Source organism: Jaculus jaculus, chromosome 1 (assembly GCF_020740685.1).
Source record: "Jaculus jaculus isolate mJacJac1 chromosome 1, mJacJac1.mat.Y.cur, whole genome shotgun sequence".
NCBI classification, from domain to species: domain Eukaryota; kingdom Metazoa; phylum Chordata; class Mammalia; order Rodentia; family Dipodidae; genus Jaculus; species Jaculus jaculus.
The window spans coordinates 269,880,843-269,897,474 of NC_059102.1; the positions used below are offsets into that span (position 1 = coordinate 269,880,843).

The 16,632-nt window shown below is 46.9% G+C and overlaps 1 protein-coding gene across 1 annotated transcript in view; it reads left to right on the forward strand.

Moving 5' to 3' along the window:
• Gan (gigaxonin) overlaps positions 1–16,632 on the forward strand; it is a 54,008-nt gene that overhangs the window by 20,244 nt on the left and 17,132 nt on the right. The window contains exons 2-5 of the mRNA XM_004659588.3: positions 5,699–5,813; positions 8,178–8,528; positions 15,552–15,769; positions 15,959–16,080. Coding sequence (XP_004659645.1) covers positions 5,699–5,813; positions 8,178–8,528; positions 15,552–15,769; positions 15,959–16,080 — 806 coding nt within the window. The remainder of the gene's footprint in view (positions 1–5,698; positions 5,814–8,177; positions 8,529–15,551; positions 15,770–15,958; positions 16,081–16,632) is intronic.

Sequence of the window (16,632 nt, forward strand, 5' to 3'; positions counted from 1 at the left end):
ACTCCCCAGAACTACACAAAGGTCCATATGGTACTGCAGACCTCTGTGAGCTGAGCACTCCTAAAACAAGATGGGAGCTGGAGACAGGAGAATCCCCCAGAAGGTTGCCAAGGTGAGGGGGATAGGGCTGCCTATGGCAGGACAGAGCGATCTAGGAGCATGTGCTGTGGAGCAGCTGGCCCAGAACCACTCTCAAAGCAGTTAGCAGTTGAGTGTGCACAGACAGGGCTGCAAGGCCAAAGATAGAGTAGGGTGATAGAAAAGCCTAGAGGGCAGGCAAATTTTGGCCGTAGTTTTGTTGTTTAACCTTCATTCTGTATAGACCTAGTGTGTACAATTCCCTTCTTTGTGGGTTTGGGGAAGGATCACATTTTGTGGAAGTCTGAAGTGGTCGGAGCTCACTTAGTCATGTCTGTATCTTATCACCTGCTCAGAGAAAGCCATCTTTCAACAGGATTCCACTTAGAACAACAAAAAACAGGACTGGAGACATGTCTTAGTAGTTAAGGTGCTTGTCTAAAAAACATAACGACTCAAGTTTAGTTTCCCAGTGCCCAAGTAAAGCCAGATTCACATGCATCTGGAGTTCATTTGCAGCAGGTAGATCTGTCGCTCTGCCAGGTGTGGTGGCACATGCCTTTGATCCCAGCACTCAGGAGGCCGATGTAGGAGAGTTGCTGTGAGTTCAAGGCCTGACTGAGACTACATAGTGAAATCCCCTCAAAAATACACACACACACACACACACACACACACACACACACACAAACAAAACAGTATAGTCATCTTAAATAAAATTTAAAATTCAATACAGTTAACATGGGTTAAAAATTACAAGATTCTCGCTTTCACCCCCACACACACATTAAAAAATAAAATTAAAAGAGGAACAATGAACTGTCTCTTGGTGGTCCTTTGCCTTAGTAGTCCATTCCCCTCATCCTGCCATTGTTTGCAGTGTGTAGCTCTTGTTTGAACACAACATCACATTAAAGTAAGACAACTTCTCAGGGCTGTGGAGATGGTACAATCAGTAGAGTGCTTGCCATTAAGTGTGAGAATCTAATTCAGATCCTCAGCACCCATAGGAAAGCTAGATGTGGCAGTGTCCACCCAAAAACCCAGCACTGAGGAGGCAGAGAAAGGATCCCTGGAGCTTTCTGGCCAGCCTACTCGACTGAATTGGTAAGCTCTAGGTTCATTGAGAGACAATGTCTAAATAAGATGCAGAGAGACTGAGAAAGACTCCCAATGTCAACCTCAGTCCTCCACAGTGCCCACAAACATAATCACACATTTACACACATGCCAACACATACATGGAAAAAAAAGAAAAGAAAAAAATTGTCATACTAGGTTGATGCTTCTCAGCTTCTGAGCACATCTTTTTTTGGGGGGGTTTTCGAGGTAGGGTCTCACTTTGGTCCAGGCTGACCTGGAATTCACTATGTAGTCTCAGGGTGGACTTGAACTCACGGAGATCCTCCTACCTCTGCCTCCCGAGCACTGGGATTAAAGGTGTGTGCCACCACGCCCGGCATGAGCACATCTTTAAGTAGACCAATGCTGTCCCACTCTGGAGATAACCAGGAAAGAGAAGCCACACTGTTATTTGAACAAGGGAATTGTGAACCACACAGGAACCTTCAGTTCATACTGCTATAGGGACAGGAATCATGTGTTTTAATACCAGGTGGGAACACAGTTGTCGAAGTACCCTCTTTAAACCTTCCATCTTTGTAAATATTCAGTACAGCCTCCTGGCAGCACCAGATCGGACCAGCCTCCTTATTGCTGGCTCAGAGCTGTGTTCCCTGGAGTCATACTTCACCATTAGCCTACATTTCTTGTAATTGCCTGGGCTGAATTGTGTCTTTTTAGTGTCTAGTGTCTTCTTACTTGATGTACTCCTTTGGTGGATGAGAGGCACATGATACAACAGTATTCTGAGGAAGATTGCATAAGGTACATTGTTGTCTGACCTTGTGTAGCTAAAAGTGTTTTCTGGACATTTTACTGATAGTTGAGCTAGTTATAAAAATTTGCTTAGAACCAAATGGGAGCCATTCTGAATTTTGTTTCTTCCTGTGACCTGTTTTCTTTCTGAAAGCTAAGAATCCAGTTCCCTGAAGTAGTATGACAAGGTGCTTTGAGGTTGAGTATGCGTTTGTCCACTGTCATGAGTACTTCCTGGGTATTTGTTTTCCTGATGGGGAGACATTTATATCATGTTTAACCTTCTGGGCAGATCTTCTAGTTTTCTTATGTATCCTGTTTTCTACCTTTGTCTTTTTCCTTTTCTAACTGTCCTTAACTTTATGTCCCGACCTTACATTCAATTTTTGTTGTTGTTGTTGTTGTTGTTGTTTACAGTCATTAAAATCTCTTAGCTTTCTCTTCATGTTCCTTTTTGTAGCATTCTGCTCCTGGTTTGTGAGCATAATAGTCTTTCTGGGACTATTACTGAGAGGTTTTCTGTTGTCCTTAAACTGAGTTGAGGAAGAGAAAGACTCACCAAGCACACAGTATGTGTGCATGGTCTTCACTCATGTTCCCAATGGTGTCTGGTACCCCATCCAAAGACACCCCCTCCCAATTCCCCTTTTAAGAATACAGATCACTCCACTAGAGCTAAAGAGAGATATGTAGACCAGTGGGTAGATAGTCTGGGAATTTGGCCATTTTCTAAGTCTCTGGGGGTCAGGTTTGTTTTCACTCCTCCTCTCCTCCTATAACTTCTGAACTTCCATTTCCTTGAGCCTTGGAGCAGGGGCAAGGTGTCCAGTGCTATTTAGATACGGTAGCTTTGCTCACTGCTAAATTAAAATTAAGTTTTCATAGATATTTAGAGTCAGTCTTGTCTGTTTTCTAGTTTATGAAGTTTTGTTAATGTTATTTCTTATTTTTTGCATTTACTGTTAACAAAGTTCTGATTCTTTCTTGAGTTTTAACTACAGAAGGCTAGATGCAAAGGATACGCTTGGATGTTTGTTTCTGAGATGTTCTAGAACTGTAGCTCCTTAATCAGCATTTGACTGTTTACTTAGAAAATATGGTTATTATGTAGATGTTAATATAATGCATTTTTGAGATTTGACGCAGAAACAGTTTTCAGTCTTTTAAAATTTTTTAGTAAAGAATATAAATAATATTTTTTAATTAATTCATTCATTCACTTGAGAGAGCGAGAGAAAGAGGCAAACAGAGAATGGGTATGCCAGGGCCTCCAGCCACTGCAAACGAACTCCATATGCATGTGCCACCTTGTGCATCTGGCTTACATGGGTCCTAGGGAGTCGAACCTTGGTCCTTTGCCTTTGCAGGCAAATCCTTTAACTGCTAAGCCATCTCTCCAGCCCAGGAATAATTTATAGTCCTCTGGTAGGTACAAGTTATTAAATAAGACTCAAAAATCATTGACTATATAAACTTGTTTTTCAATTTGTTACTTGTACAAAAGTATGAAGTCTGACAAATGTTAAATATCCAAAATACATAAAGAAGGGCTGGGGATATAGCTCAGTGGGTAGTGTGCTTGCCTAACATGCACAAAAGACTTGGTTCAATCTCCAGCATGAAAGAAACAGTGTAGTAGTGCACTCACAGAGTGGAGGAAGGAGTACTAGAAGTTCAAGGTTTTTCTTAGCTACATAGTTTGAGGCCAGTCTAGACTACATAAGACCTGTGTCAAAAAAACAAAACAAAGATATAATGAATTCCTATTCCTCATTATGAGAATGATAGCCTTAAAAGCGCACACACAAAAGACAGGATCTAAACAGGTATTTCCAAAAAGAGGAAACACATGTGGCCACAAACGCATGAGTAGATACACTTCATGCTTGGATAAGTGATGTGGCAAATGCAGGTCATAGTCTTTGTGAAACACCATAGTCACTCACTCTTTGCAACAGCTGTGGTGGCTTGTGGGGCCACAGATGGCCTCACTTAGAGCAGGTAAGGCTCTGCTGCCCTGCAGCTGTGGCCAATCCTTAATGTCATCTCCTACTTGGGCCAAATGTAACACAATTTTACAGCCAAGGGAGTACACCCAAGGGAAATTCCATGACATAGTACAAAAGGAGATGCAGTAATAGTCATAGCAGCACTGTTCAGAGTATCAAAAACTTGGAAACAAACCAGGCATGTGTGCATGTCTATAATCCCAGCACTGAGGTTGGAAGATCATGACTTCAAGGCCAGCCTGGGCTACACAGTAAGATGCTGTCTCAAAGAACAATTTAAAAACCCACCTGGAAACAACTCCAGTGACCAGGAAGTGAAATACTACACAACAGAAAGAGCAGCAGAACCAGTGTGATATGCAGACTTTTAGAAAATAAAAACAGCTTAAACTGGATTTGGTGGTGTATGCCTTTAATCTCAGCACTCAGGAAACCGAGATAGGAGGATCGCTGTGAGTTCAAGGCCAGCCTGAGACTACATAGTGAATTCCAGGTCAGCAAGATCTAACCTCAAACTCTACCCCTGCCCCCAAATAAGCTTAAGAATTTAAGTGTGTGCTTTGTGGGTACAATCATGCAAAAGAAAGCAAGGTAAAATTAAGCATAGGATTTAGGTCATAGGTGCTTCAGAGGGTAGAAACATGAATGGATTGGGAGGAATTTGGTTACAAACAGATTACTGTCATATTGACTTTTATAAAATGTTATTTATTTATTTGCAAGCAGAGAGAGAGAGAGAGAGAGAGAGAGAGAGAAAAGAGAGACAGAGAGAATAGACATACCAGGGCCTCCAGCCGCTGTAAATGAACTCCAGATATATGTGCCACCTTCTGCATCTGGCTTTACATGGGTACTGGGGAATCGAACTTGGGTCATTAGGCTTTGTAGGCAGTGGTCTTAACTGCCAAGCTTTCTCTACAGCCCATCTTGACTTTTGTTTAGGTGGTATATTTATGGAATCCTAGTTACAGTATTGAAAAATTATATTCTAGTTACAGTATCGAAAAATCATTTGATCAGATTCATATAACAATACATCTGAAAGACTGGTATTTTCCTAAGAAATTCTTGCTCACATGTATCTTGGTTCTTTGGTTGCCTGCTGTTTTGAAGTTTTGTAGTTAAAATTGTAAAAAAAAAAAAAGAAAAAAAAAAAAAAAAACAGGGGCTGGAGAGATGCCTTAGCAGTTAAGGCACTTGTCTGCAAGGCCAAAGGACCCAAGTTCTATTCCCCAGGACCCATGTAAAGCCAGATGCAAAAGGTGGCACATGTATCTGGAGTTCATTTGCAGTGCCTAGACACCCTGCTGTGCCCATTTTCTCTCTCTATGTGTCCCTCTTTCTCACTCTCTCAAATAAATAAGTAAATAAAATATTTTTAAAGCTGCAAAAAATAAAAACTTTAAAAATGTTAGGCTCGGTGTGGTAGCACACTTTAATTCCAGTACTTGGGAGGCTGAGGTAGGAAGGATTACCATGAGTTTGAGGCCAGCCTGGGGCTACAGAATTCCAAGTCAAGCCTTGACTAAAGTGAGATCTTACCTTGGAAACCCTTCTCCTCCCCCTTGAAAAAAAAAACCTGTAAAAATGCATTTATCTAATCCTAAACTAAATGTCAACAGGTAGCAGTACATATATTAATAAGTATATACATTATAGAGCATTTAGTGCATTAATATTTGTAGCTATTTCTGTTCTTTCATAGAAATTTTACATTTTTTTCCCTTTCTTAGGACAAAGTTAAACTATAATCCTCCAAAAGATGATGGATCCACTTATAAGATTGAACTTGAAGGGATATCGGTAATGGTTATGAGAGAGATCCTGGATTACATCTTCAGTGGGCAGGTATGGTGAGATTCAGGGGCAGGTTGACTGAGCTTCACAGCCCTCAGCCATTGGACAGAGTGACACTCCATCCTCATCTTCTGTCACTGTGAACATCCACTGGCATCTCCTGGAAATGGCACCAGAAAAGTTAGCTCATAGATCCAGATCCCAAATGGGGGTCATGTTGTGAGCTCCTCTCCACTATGAGGCACAAGAACACAGAACCTTCACTGCTGTCTAGTGTGTTTAGTCTTTGCATCTCCAGTCCAGTCTTGCCTCGCATCCGTCCTGCTAAGTAATTTCCCTTTCTCCATTGCATGGACATAGGAGCTTCTTTGGGCATTGGGGCTTGTTCTATAGGAACAAAGAGCCCTTAAGAATTATTCCTAAGAAAGGGGGCTCATACCCGTGAAAGCCACCCTGGTTACAGTACTGACTCCCTAGTCCTGTGACCTCAGTAGCATGAGCATTCTTGTCCACCCCGCTCTTTCTTCCCCATTTGCCTTTAATCTCTTTGCCTGCATGTAATTCTGGGGCTTTAATGGTGCCCAGGGAAGAAATGATAAGTGACTAGTCTTCTGTCTTGTCTTTCCCCAGTCCTCGTTAGGTGATGTACATTCTAGCATAGGACTCCTTTCAAGAACCTTGAGTGTGACTCCGGGTTGGGTGTTTTAACCAAAGGAGGTTAGCGTGCCTTGCATTTGGTGATGTGAGAATGTGTCCTGCCTTGGTGCTGTCTGAGGTCTGCTACTCTCTCCTTTGGTCTTTCATCACTTCTCTTTTTCCTTTCTGGAAGGGCTGTCTCTTAAGTATTCTGAGTATATTCCCCGTCCTCTCTAACTGCAAGCATCTGTCCACAATCACAGTGATTTTCATCCTTCTGAAGTGTGTTGTGTGATTTAATAATACCACCTTCTCTTCTTTAAACACTAGGCAGAGGGTTGTATGGGTATTGTTGTTAAAGACTAGTGAATTTGTAGTAATTTTGGTGCAGTTCTTGAACTCCTGGAGACGCTCTGTAGCAACACAGAACCAGGCAAACAACCAGCCTAGTGTGGTTGGCAAAGTCATATCAGTTACGGGTGCAGTGAGTGAGCGACAGGCCAGTGAGAACTTGCTCCCATGCACTTTTGAATGGGACCTTGGGTCTGTCTTTACTGATTCTCCTCTGTGATTTGTCCCCCATTTAAACTATAACCTCCTTTTGTAGTATGAGCCATGACAGACTCCTGAAATGAGATGCAACACCATGGTCTTCCATATGCTTTTACGTGAACAAGCTACAATTATTCACTGTCTCCTAGCTAAATTTAATGTCCTTGGGTGGGAGTTTGGCTCAGTGGCAGAGCCCTTGCTTAGCATTCAGGAAGCCCTGAGTCCACTCTCAGCATTGCCAAAAATGAAAAGAGTTATTAGATGTCCCAAAAGTAGGAAACTTTTCCTTACTTAGTATACTTCTTTCCACAGTTCTCTTGCTCAGTTTCTAAAGCCATTGGCAGTCATAAATTGTTGTAAGTCTGTGGTACACAAATGTTTAGCATGTAGTAAAAATGTTTCTGCTGTACCCCATGATTTCTCTTATTTCTGAATATAGGAAATCTTTGTGGCATTCGTTTGATATTGTGGTAAAATTTTAGTGGCCCATATCCCTACATTACTTTATTGTTGCATAGAGAAATAGTGAAGTAGGGAGAGAAGAGTCAGTCAGAAGACTGAAGAAAATGAAGGGAAAGTAAGCATTTATTGCGGGGGGGAGGAGTTCTTACAGTAGATTTAGTCCAGAAGATAGTTTCAGTCCTGGGTGTACCCATTGTGTCATGATCAGTGGTTGGATATTTAGAGTGGGCCTTCAGAGGCCACACAAACCTCCTCAGTGGCCTGCACCCTGCTTGGCATACCACTTGGCAGACAGGAAACAATGGTAAGACTTTTAGCAGCTCTGGACCTAGTATTTAAAGACACCGAGTTCAGCTTTTGTAGAAGGCAGAACTTTACATTTCCTAAGCTTTTCAGCAAACTTGTTCTTGGTTAGAGATGTGAGCACACAGGCACGTCCCTCAGTAGGATGAGTGACAGCTCATTCCAGCAAGGGAATGATGGGCAAGGGAACAGATAGGCACTGTTACACAGGTCAAAAGTCAAATATGTCTGCTTATGTTGAGAAAAGGTAACTTGATGCCTCAAACTCTTAAATAACATGCTATGTTGAACTGTGTAAGAGTGCCAGAATTTACTTGTCTTTGCCACGCCCCCCCCCACCCGCAAAAAAAAAAAAAAAAAAAAAAAAAAAAAAGAATTTCACTTGGGCCAGCCTGCTAGATTAGTGGTTCAGGTCTTAAATATCTGCATTCAAATATAAAAATGGTTATGGTACTCTTACAGATTCGGCTAAATGAAGATACAATCCAAGATGTTGTCCAGGCAGCTGACTTGCTGTTGCTGACAGACCTTAAGACCCTGTGCTGCGAGTTCTTAGAAGGCTGCATTGCTGCTGAGAACTGCATTGGTATCCGAGACTTCGCCCTGCACTACTGCCTGCACCACGTGCATTACCTCGCCACTGAGTACCTGGAGACTCACTTCCGGGACGTCAGCAGCACAGAGGAGTTCCTGGAACTGAGTCCCCAGAAGCTCAAAGAAGTGATTTCCCTTGAGAAATTAAACGTTGGTAATGAAAGATACGTGTTTGAAGCAGTAATTCGATGGATAGCACATGACACAGAAATAAGAAAGGTACCTGCCATTGATGACATGGCCTCATGTTACCTTTTCATTTATTTTTAATCTAAATCATAGCTATTTTGTCTTCTCCAACTTGAAAGGCTTACCTGGTGGTTGTTCCTAAAAGCTACCTAGAAAACATCTTTCTGCCCGTCACTAAAGTGGATTGTCTTTCACGCAGTTAGGAGTCAGCTGGCTGGGGTCCTGGATAGGAACTGTGGGTGATTGGGGGGAAGCTCTTCCAGAGCTGGTAGTCCAAGACTTTCAAGTGCCCAGTGTCAAGGGGGCTGGGCCAACAGACCCAGAGGCTTATTATACTCCAAGGCCTGAGTATGGGGGGCCTATTACCCCAGGCTTTTCAGTAATTTACAGCTCTAGAAGCTCAGGCTTGACCGTCTTGTGGCACTGGCACTTGGCAGCTGTTGTAATCCTGGGCTTATAGCAGCAGGGCGTTCCTGCTGGTATTACATCTTCCGAAGGGCCTCAGGTGTTGAGACCCTCAGCTCCTACAGCACCTGCTGTTATAGCTGTCGGGCTGCGGGTTTGTGGATCTCTGGATCTTGTGACTTGACTGGAACTCTTCCAGCAGTCAAGGCCTACCGTTTCTCATGTCAGCTCTTCCCAGTTTCCATTGTCTACTGTGTGCACCCCACGCCTGGTCACTTTGAGAAACCTGCCCTCTCACTGCTGCTGCCACTCTTTCCTCTTGTGTTACCACCTCATCAGAAGTAGTCAAGGACAGGCCATTTAAGAGAAGCCTACTGGGACTAGTGTTGTTGCACCAGAGGATAGTATAGGACTTGAAAGTGAGCCAGAAGGGGAGTGTAGCAAGGGTATTGACAACAATCATGGCATTCCTTCAAGCAGTGAAGGGATGTTTGCATGAATCACTGTACAGTCTTCCGTGTTAGCTCCCACTGTTACCTGTATGAAAATGGCTAGGAAGGCAAATAGGCCCAGTCTAAGATCTCTGAAGCACTCGTGGCTGTAATGGTTCTTTCTGGAATCTAAGTTGTACTTCATCAGCAAACAGCTGTGTCTGCTCTGTAGCTTCCTTGAGGAACCTAAGAAGGATTCAGCGCAAAGGACCAGTGGGAGGGAAGTCTAGCTGGTTGCTTGGCTTCCGCTCAGAGTAACCAGGTACTGGGGCAGGGCCTAACAGCTATCAGTTATGGAGTCAGCCCCTGCCAGCCTAGCTAATTTAAAGGAAAAATAAACATTATAAGTGTGCCTACATAAAGGCCCTGTGCCAGTGCTTTCAAGGTATTTAACTAACAGTGCTTTGTTTATCCAATACCTTTGGGGAGAATTGGCTCATTTTATGTCTCAGGACAAGTCTGGGAGCCCCATGAACCTCTAGCATGTCACTGGAATAATGGCACTTGTAAGAAGCCCAATATCCATTCTCCATGGATTTCCTGGGGAAATGCATTTTAAGCTTAAGCTGGGGTTGATCAAAACTACAAACTGCCTTTGCTCTCAGCATCTATCTGCCCTGTTCAGAATGCTAACCCAGCTCCTCCCAGGATCTTGATGTTGTCAGCAGGCACAAGGGATGTGTAGAGTCTGGCAAAAGGGTGAGGGGCCTCTGGAGCCTGCATGAGGCTTTCCCTTGAGTGATTGACATCATGCAGGAAGGACACAGGAGGGCTCTGTAGTTCGTGGCAGTGCAGTGCTACACAGAGAAAGTTCTGAGGAGAGATTGTGAAAAGGGTTTAGAGAATGTCAGCCATTGATCCAGGTTGGGGTACAGTGAGGAAGGGAGCGTAGGCTTCAAGTCTTTTTTAAGGAAAGAGACCAAATCCAGTTACTTGTTTTAGAAATGTATTTGTTTGGTTTTAGACAGTGGATTTCAGAATGCATAATTACATTGTTCATTGTTCTTGGTAACTGCTAATTTAAGACCTATTGGTTATCTTGTAATATTTAAAATACCACAGGCTTGTGAGTATGGACAAGCCATCCTTGTAGTCACAGTTTTAGTTAGGCCATATAATGTTCTTTTTTTCCATGTTAATGGGTTAGTGGGAAGGGAGACAAGGGTGTGCCAGTCTCAGAGACCAGGCAAGAAACAACCCCTTGCCAGCCTATTTATAAACCTCCTCTCTTGCCTCAGAATATTGTTGCTGCTGAAACGGATGGCTGTGGGGAGATGCGGCAGTTGTCCTCTGGTTGATCTGAAAGCGGATGGCTGTGGGGAGATGCGGCAGGCCTTGTCCTCCGGTTGATCTGAAAGCCGATGGCTGTGGGGAGATGCGGCAGGCCTTGTCCTCCGGTTGTTCTGAAAGCCGATGGCTGTGGGGAGATGCGGCAGGCCTTGTCCTCCGGTTGATCTGAAAGCCGATGGCTGTGGGGAGATGCGGCAGGCCTTGTCCTCCGGTTGATCTGAAAGCCGATGGCTGTGGAGAGATGCGGCAGGCCTTGTCCTCCGGTTGATCTGAAAGCCGATGGCTGTGGGGAGATGCGGCAGGCCTTGTCCTCCGGTTGTTCTGAAAGCCGATGGCTGTGGGGAGATGCGGCAGGCCTTGTCCTCCGGTTGATCTGAAAGCCGATGGCTGTGGGGAGATGCGGCAGGCCTTGTCCTCCGGTTGATCTGAAAGCCGATGGCTGTGGGGAGATGCGGCAGGCCTTGTCCTCCGGTTGATCTGAAAGCCGATGGCTGTGGGGAGATGCGGCAGGCCTTGTCCTCCGGTTGGTCTGAAAGCGGATGGCTGTGGGGAGATGCGGCAGGCCTTGTCCTCCGGTTGATCTGAAAGCCGATGGCTGTGGGGAGGTGCGGCAGGCCTTGTCCTCCGGTTGGTCTGAAAGCGGATGGCTGTGGGGAGGTGCGGCAGGCCTTGTCCTCCGGTTGATCTGAAAGCGGATGGCTGTGGGGAGATGCGGCAGGCCTTGTCCTCCGGTTGATCTGAAAGCCGATGGCTGTGGGGAGGTGCGGCAGGCCTTGTCCTCCGGTTGATCTGAAAGCGGATGGCTGTGGGGAGGTGCGGCAGGCCTTGTCCTCCGGTTGATCTGAAAGCGGATGGCTGTGGGGAGGTGCGGCAGGCCTTGTCCTCCGGTTGATCTGAAGGCCGATGGCTGTGGGGAGGTGCGGCAGGCCTTGTCCTCCGGTTGATCTGAAAGCGGATGGCTGTGGGGAGGTGCGGCAGGCCTTGTCCTCCGGTTGATCTGAAAGCCGATGGCTGTGGGGAGATGCGGCAGGCCTTGTCCTCCGGTTGATCTGAAAGCCGATGGCTGTGGGGAGATGCGGCAGGCCTTGTCCTCCGGTTGATCTGAAAGCCGATGGCTGTAGGGAGATGCGGCAGGCCTTGTCCTCCGGTTGATCTGAAAGCCGATGGCTGTGGAGAGATGCGGCAGGCCTTGTCCTCCGGTTGATCTGAAAGCCGATGGCTGTGGGGAGATGCGGCAGTTGTCCTCCGGTTGATCTGAAAGCCGATGGCTGTGGGGAGGTGCGGCAGGCCTTGTCCTCCGGTTGGTCTGAAAGCCTATGGCTGTGGGGAGGTGCGGCAGGCCTTGTCCTCCGGTTGGTCTGAAAGTGGATGGCTGTGGGGAGATGCGGCAGGCCTTGTCCTCCGGTTGATCTGAAAGCGGATGGCTGTGGGGAGATGCGGCAGGCCTTGTCCTCCGGTTGATCTGAAAGCCGATGGCTGTGGGGAGGTGCGGCAGGCCTTGTCCTCCGGTTGATCTGAAAGCGGATGGCTGTGGGGAGGTGCGGCAGGCCTTGTCCTCCGGTTGATCTGAAAGCGGATGGCTGTGGGGAGGTGCGGCAGGCCTTGTCCTCCGGTTGGTCTGAAAGCCGATGGCTGTGGGGAGGTGCGGCAGGCCTTGTCCTCCGGTTGATCTGAAAGCCGATGGCTGTGGGGAGATGCGGCAGGCCTTGTCCTCCGGTTGATCTGAAAGCCAATGGCTGTGGGGAGATGCGGCAGGCCTTGTCCTCCGGTTGATCTGAAAGCCGATGGCTGTGGGGAGATGCGGCAGGCCTTGTCCTCCGGTTAATCTGAAAGCGGATGGCTGTGGGGAGATGCAGCAGGCCTTGTCCTCCGGTTGATCTGAAAGCGGATGGCTGTGGGGAGATGCGGCAGGCCTTGTCCTCCGGTTGATCTGAAAGCCGATGGCTGTGGGGAGATGCGGCAGGCCTTGTCCTCCGGTTGATCTGAAAGCGGATGGCTGTGGGGAGATGCGGCAGGCCTTGTCCTCCGGTTGATCTGAAAGCCGATGGCTGTGGGGAGGTGCGGCAGGCCTTGTCCTCCGGTTGATCTGAAAGCAGATGGCTGTGGGGAGATGCGGCAGGCCTTGTCCTCCGGTTGATCTGAAAGCGGATGGCTGTGGGGAGATGCGGCAGGCCTTGTCCTCCGGTTGATCTGAAAGCCGATGGCTGTGGGGAGGTGCGGCAGGCCTTGTCCTCCGGTTGATCTGAAAGCGGATGGCTGTGGGGAGGTGCGGCAGGCCTTGTCCTCCGGTTGATCTGAAAGCGGATGGCTGTGGGGAGGTGCGGCAGGCCTTGTCCTCCGGTTGGTCTGAAAGCCGATGGCTGTGGGGAGGTGCGGCAGGCCTTGTCCTCCGGTTGATCTGAAAGCGGATGGCTGTGGGGAGATGCGGCAGGCCTTGTCCTCCGGTTGATCTGAAAGCCGATGGCTGTGGGGAGATGCGGCAGGCCTTGTCCTCCGGTTGATCTGAAAGCCGATGGCTGTGGGGAGGTGCGGCAGGCCTTGTCCTCTGGTTGGTCTGAAAGCCGATGGCTGTGGGGAGATGCGGCAGGCCTTGTCCTCCGGTTGATCTGAAAGCCGATGGCTGTGGGGAGATGCGGCAGGCCTTGTCCTCCGGTTGATCTGAAAGCGGATGGCTGTGGGGAGGTGCGGCAGGCCTTGTCCTCCGGTTGGTCTGAAAGCCAATGGCTGTGGGGAGATGCGGCAGGCCTTGTCCTCCGGTTGATCTGAAAGCGGATGGCTGTGGGGGGATGCGGCAGGCCTTGTCCTCCGGTTGATCTGAAAGCGGATGGCTGTGGGGAGATGCGGCAGGCCTTGTCCTCCGGTTGATCTGAAAGCGGATGGCTGTGGGGAGATGCGGCAGGCCTTGTCCTCCGGTTGATCTGAAAGCGGATGGCTGTGGGGAGATGCGGCAGGCCTTGTCCTCCGGTTGATCTGAAAGCGGATGGCTGTGGGGAAGTGCGGCAGGCCTTGTCCTCCGGTTGATCTGAAAGCGGATGGCTGTGGGGAGGTGCGGCAGGCCTTGTCCTCCGGTTGATCTGAAAGCCGATGGCTGTGGGGAGGTGCGGCAGGCCTTGTCCTCCGGTTGATCTGAAAGCGGATGGCTGTGGGGAAGTGCGGCAGGCCTTGTCCTCCGGTTGATCTGAAAGCGGATGGCTGTGGGGAGGTGCGGCAGGCCTTGTCCTCCGGTTGATCTGAAAGCGGATGGCTGTGGGGAAGTGCGGCAGGCCTTGTCCTCCGGTTGATCTGAAAGCCGATGGCTGTGGGGAGGTGCGGCAGGCCTTGTCCTCCGGTTGATCTGAAAGCGGATGGGGATGGGGGATGCAGCAGGTCTTGTCCTCCGGTTGATCTGAAAGCGGATAGCTGTGGGGAAGTGCGGCAGGCCTTGTCCTCCGGTTGATCTGAAAGCGGATGGCTGTGGGGAGATGCGGCAGGCCTTGTCCTCCGGTTGATCTGAAAGCGGATGGCTGTGGGGAGATGCGGCAGGCCTTGTCCTCCGGTTGGTCTGAAAGCGGATGGCTCTGGGGAGATGCGGCAGGCCTTGTCCTCCAGTTGATCTGAGCTTCATTCTGTAAAGACTGTGGGCCTCAATCACTCAAAGTATTAAAAACAGATACCTAAAATGTCTTTCCAATTCAAGAAAAAAACTGAATATTCCAATTGATAAGCTAGTTACTTAAGTGTTTGGCTTTATGCATATATGGTGTACTAGCTAGTTAGTTCAGACAGCCATACTACCCTGGGTACAGCTGATCTCCTCAGATGTAGTCACTGAGCAGAAAAAATACATACCTTATATGGATATTAGATATTTTTGAACAGTAATGACTGCAAAAATGATTAGATACTACTCAGGATTTGTGTGAATTTTGGCTTTGCTTGATTATTCTTATGTATGTATGATATTATAAATGTTATATTACTTAGGTTTATCATACTGTATTCTAATGACTATTATCATATATGATACTTATATAAATGTGATTTAAGTAACAGCACATCCAAATATGTGAAATAAAACAAGCTATAGCATGTTTTATTTGGTTTACTTACTGAAAGGAAAACCCTTTAGATGGAAAGAAAATTATTAGAAACTCTGATGATATTCAAATATAAATGGAAAAATGAATTTTTTTTCAAGGTAGGGTCTTTCTCTAGCCCAGGCTGACCTGGGATTTACTGTTGTCTCAGGCTGGCCTTGAATTCATAATGATCCTCCAACCTCAGTCTCCCAAGTGCTGAGATTCAAGGCTTGTGCTACCACTCCTGGTGATTTTTTTTTTTAACTTTACCTATTTTATTTATATGAGAGAGAGAGAGAAGCAGATAAAGAGAATGGGCCTTTATCTGCTGCAAACAAACTCCAGATACATGTGCCACCTTGTGCACTGAGCCCATATGGGACTTGGGGAATCAAACCTGGGTCCTTTGACTTTGCAAGCAAGCTCCTTAACCACTAAGCCATCTCTCCAGCCCCTAATTTTTTAAATTAAACTTTTATTCTCTGAGACTATGGGAGGTTGAAATGGGGAGCTAAGCAGCTGGGCATGTTGATACATGTCTATAATCCTAGCACTTGGGAGTCTGAGACAGGAGTTCAAGGCCAGCCTAGATTACAGAGTAAGAGCCTGTCAAAAAAGAAGAAAGGGCAGAAGAACAGTAAAGGAGAAGAAAGGAAAGGAAACATTCAAGCACTACTAGCACTGATAATTTGTCTGCTAATGACCAGACTCTTAGCAGTTGTTTTCTGAATCAGAGGTATGTGTTCTAAAGCCCTGTATTGCCTTCCCCATCTTCTCTCTCATTCCCTTCTCCTCTCCCTCGCCTGCAGGTCCACATGAAGGATGTCATGTCAGCCCTGTGGGTCTCAGGACTGGACTCCAGCTACCTACGGGAACAGATGCTAAATGAACCCTTAGTACGAGAAATTGTCAAAGAGTGCAGCAACATCCCACTCAGCCAGCCACAGCAGGGAGAAGCCATGCTGGCCAACTTCAAGCCGCGGGGCTACTCCGAGTGCATCGTGACCGTTGGTGGGGAGGAAAGAGTGTGAGTGTGGGCCTTTGGAAAGGGGGTCAGTTCTGTGTACACAAGAATGCAGGATTTTTTTTCAGTCCCTACAGCATAAATGTAGTCAAGTTTTAAAGGTTTTAACCATTGGTAGAGCACAGAAACTAATAATGATTTTATAAGCAAGACTACAAAACATTAACACTGATCAATTATTTATTTCCTTAGCTCACGGAAACCCACAGCGGCAATGCGATGTATGTGTCCTCTCTATGACCCTAACCGGCAGCTCTGGATCGAACTGGCTCCTCTGAGCATGCCAAGAATTAACCATGGCGTTCTTTCAGCAGGTACCATCTGTGGTCAATTTTAGTTGGATAAAAGGCCAAGTATCATGACATTTCAGGGTTACACAGAATGTCTCAATGATGATGTGTTCAGTGGGCTCAGATTTCAAGAAAGATAGTTGAGATAGAAGGTCTTAGTTCATCCGCCACTGTTTCTAGTCTCAGCCCATAGCTGTCTGTCAGAAGGCAGGGGAGAAACTTGGGTGAGCAATGTCCCAGCGAGCAGAGACAGCCTCGGCCTTCCTTCCACCAGTTGGACAGTCATCCCTGCATGTAGCATTTCTTTTGCACAATGGTTCTCCCACCTTCATAATTCACAGCTGCTAGAATCGTAGTAAAAATCAAAGTTAAGCGAAAGACATTGTGTAAAAGCAAATGTCACTTAAATTAGGAAGGAGTGGCTTCCCATTGTTTTGCTACAGAAAGCATGTTTTATTCAACCTTCCCAGCTTGAAAAGCATGTGGCTGCTGTCTCACACCGTCAGCTGCTTCTCTTCACCTCAAGCCCCCAGCTCCCCCGGGGAGTGCATTTCACACGTTAGTCATTGCCACCAG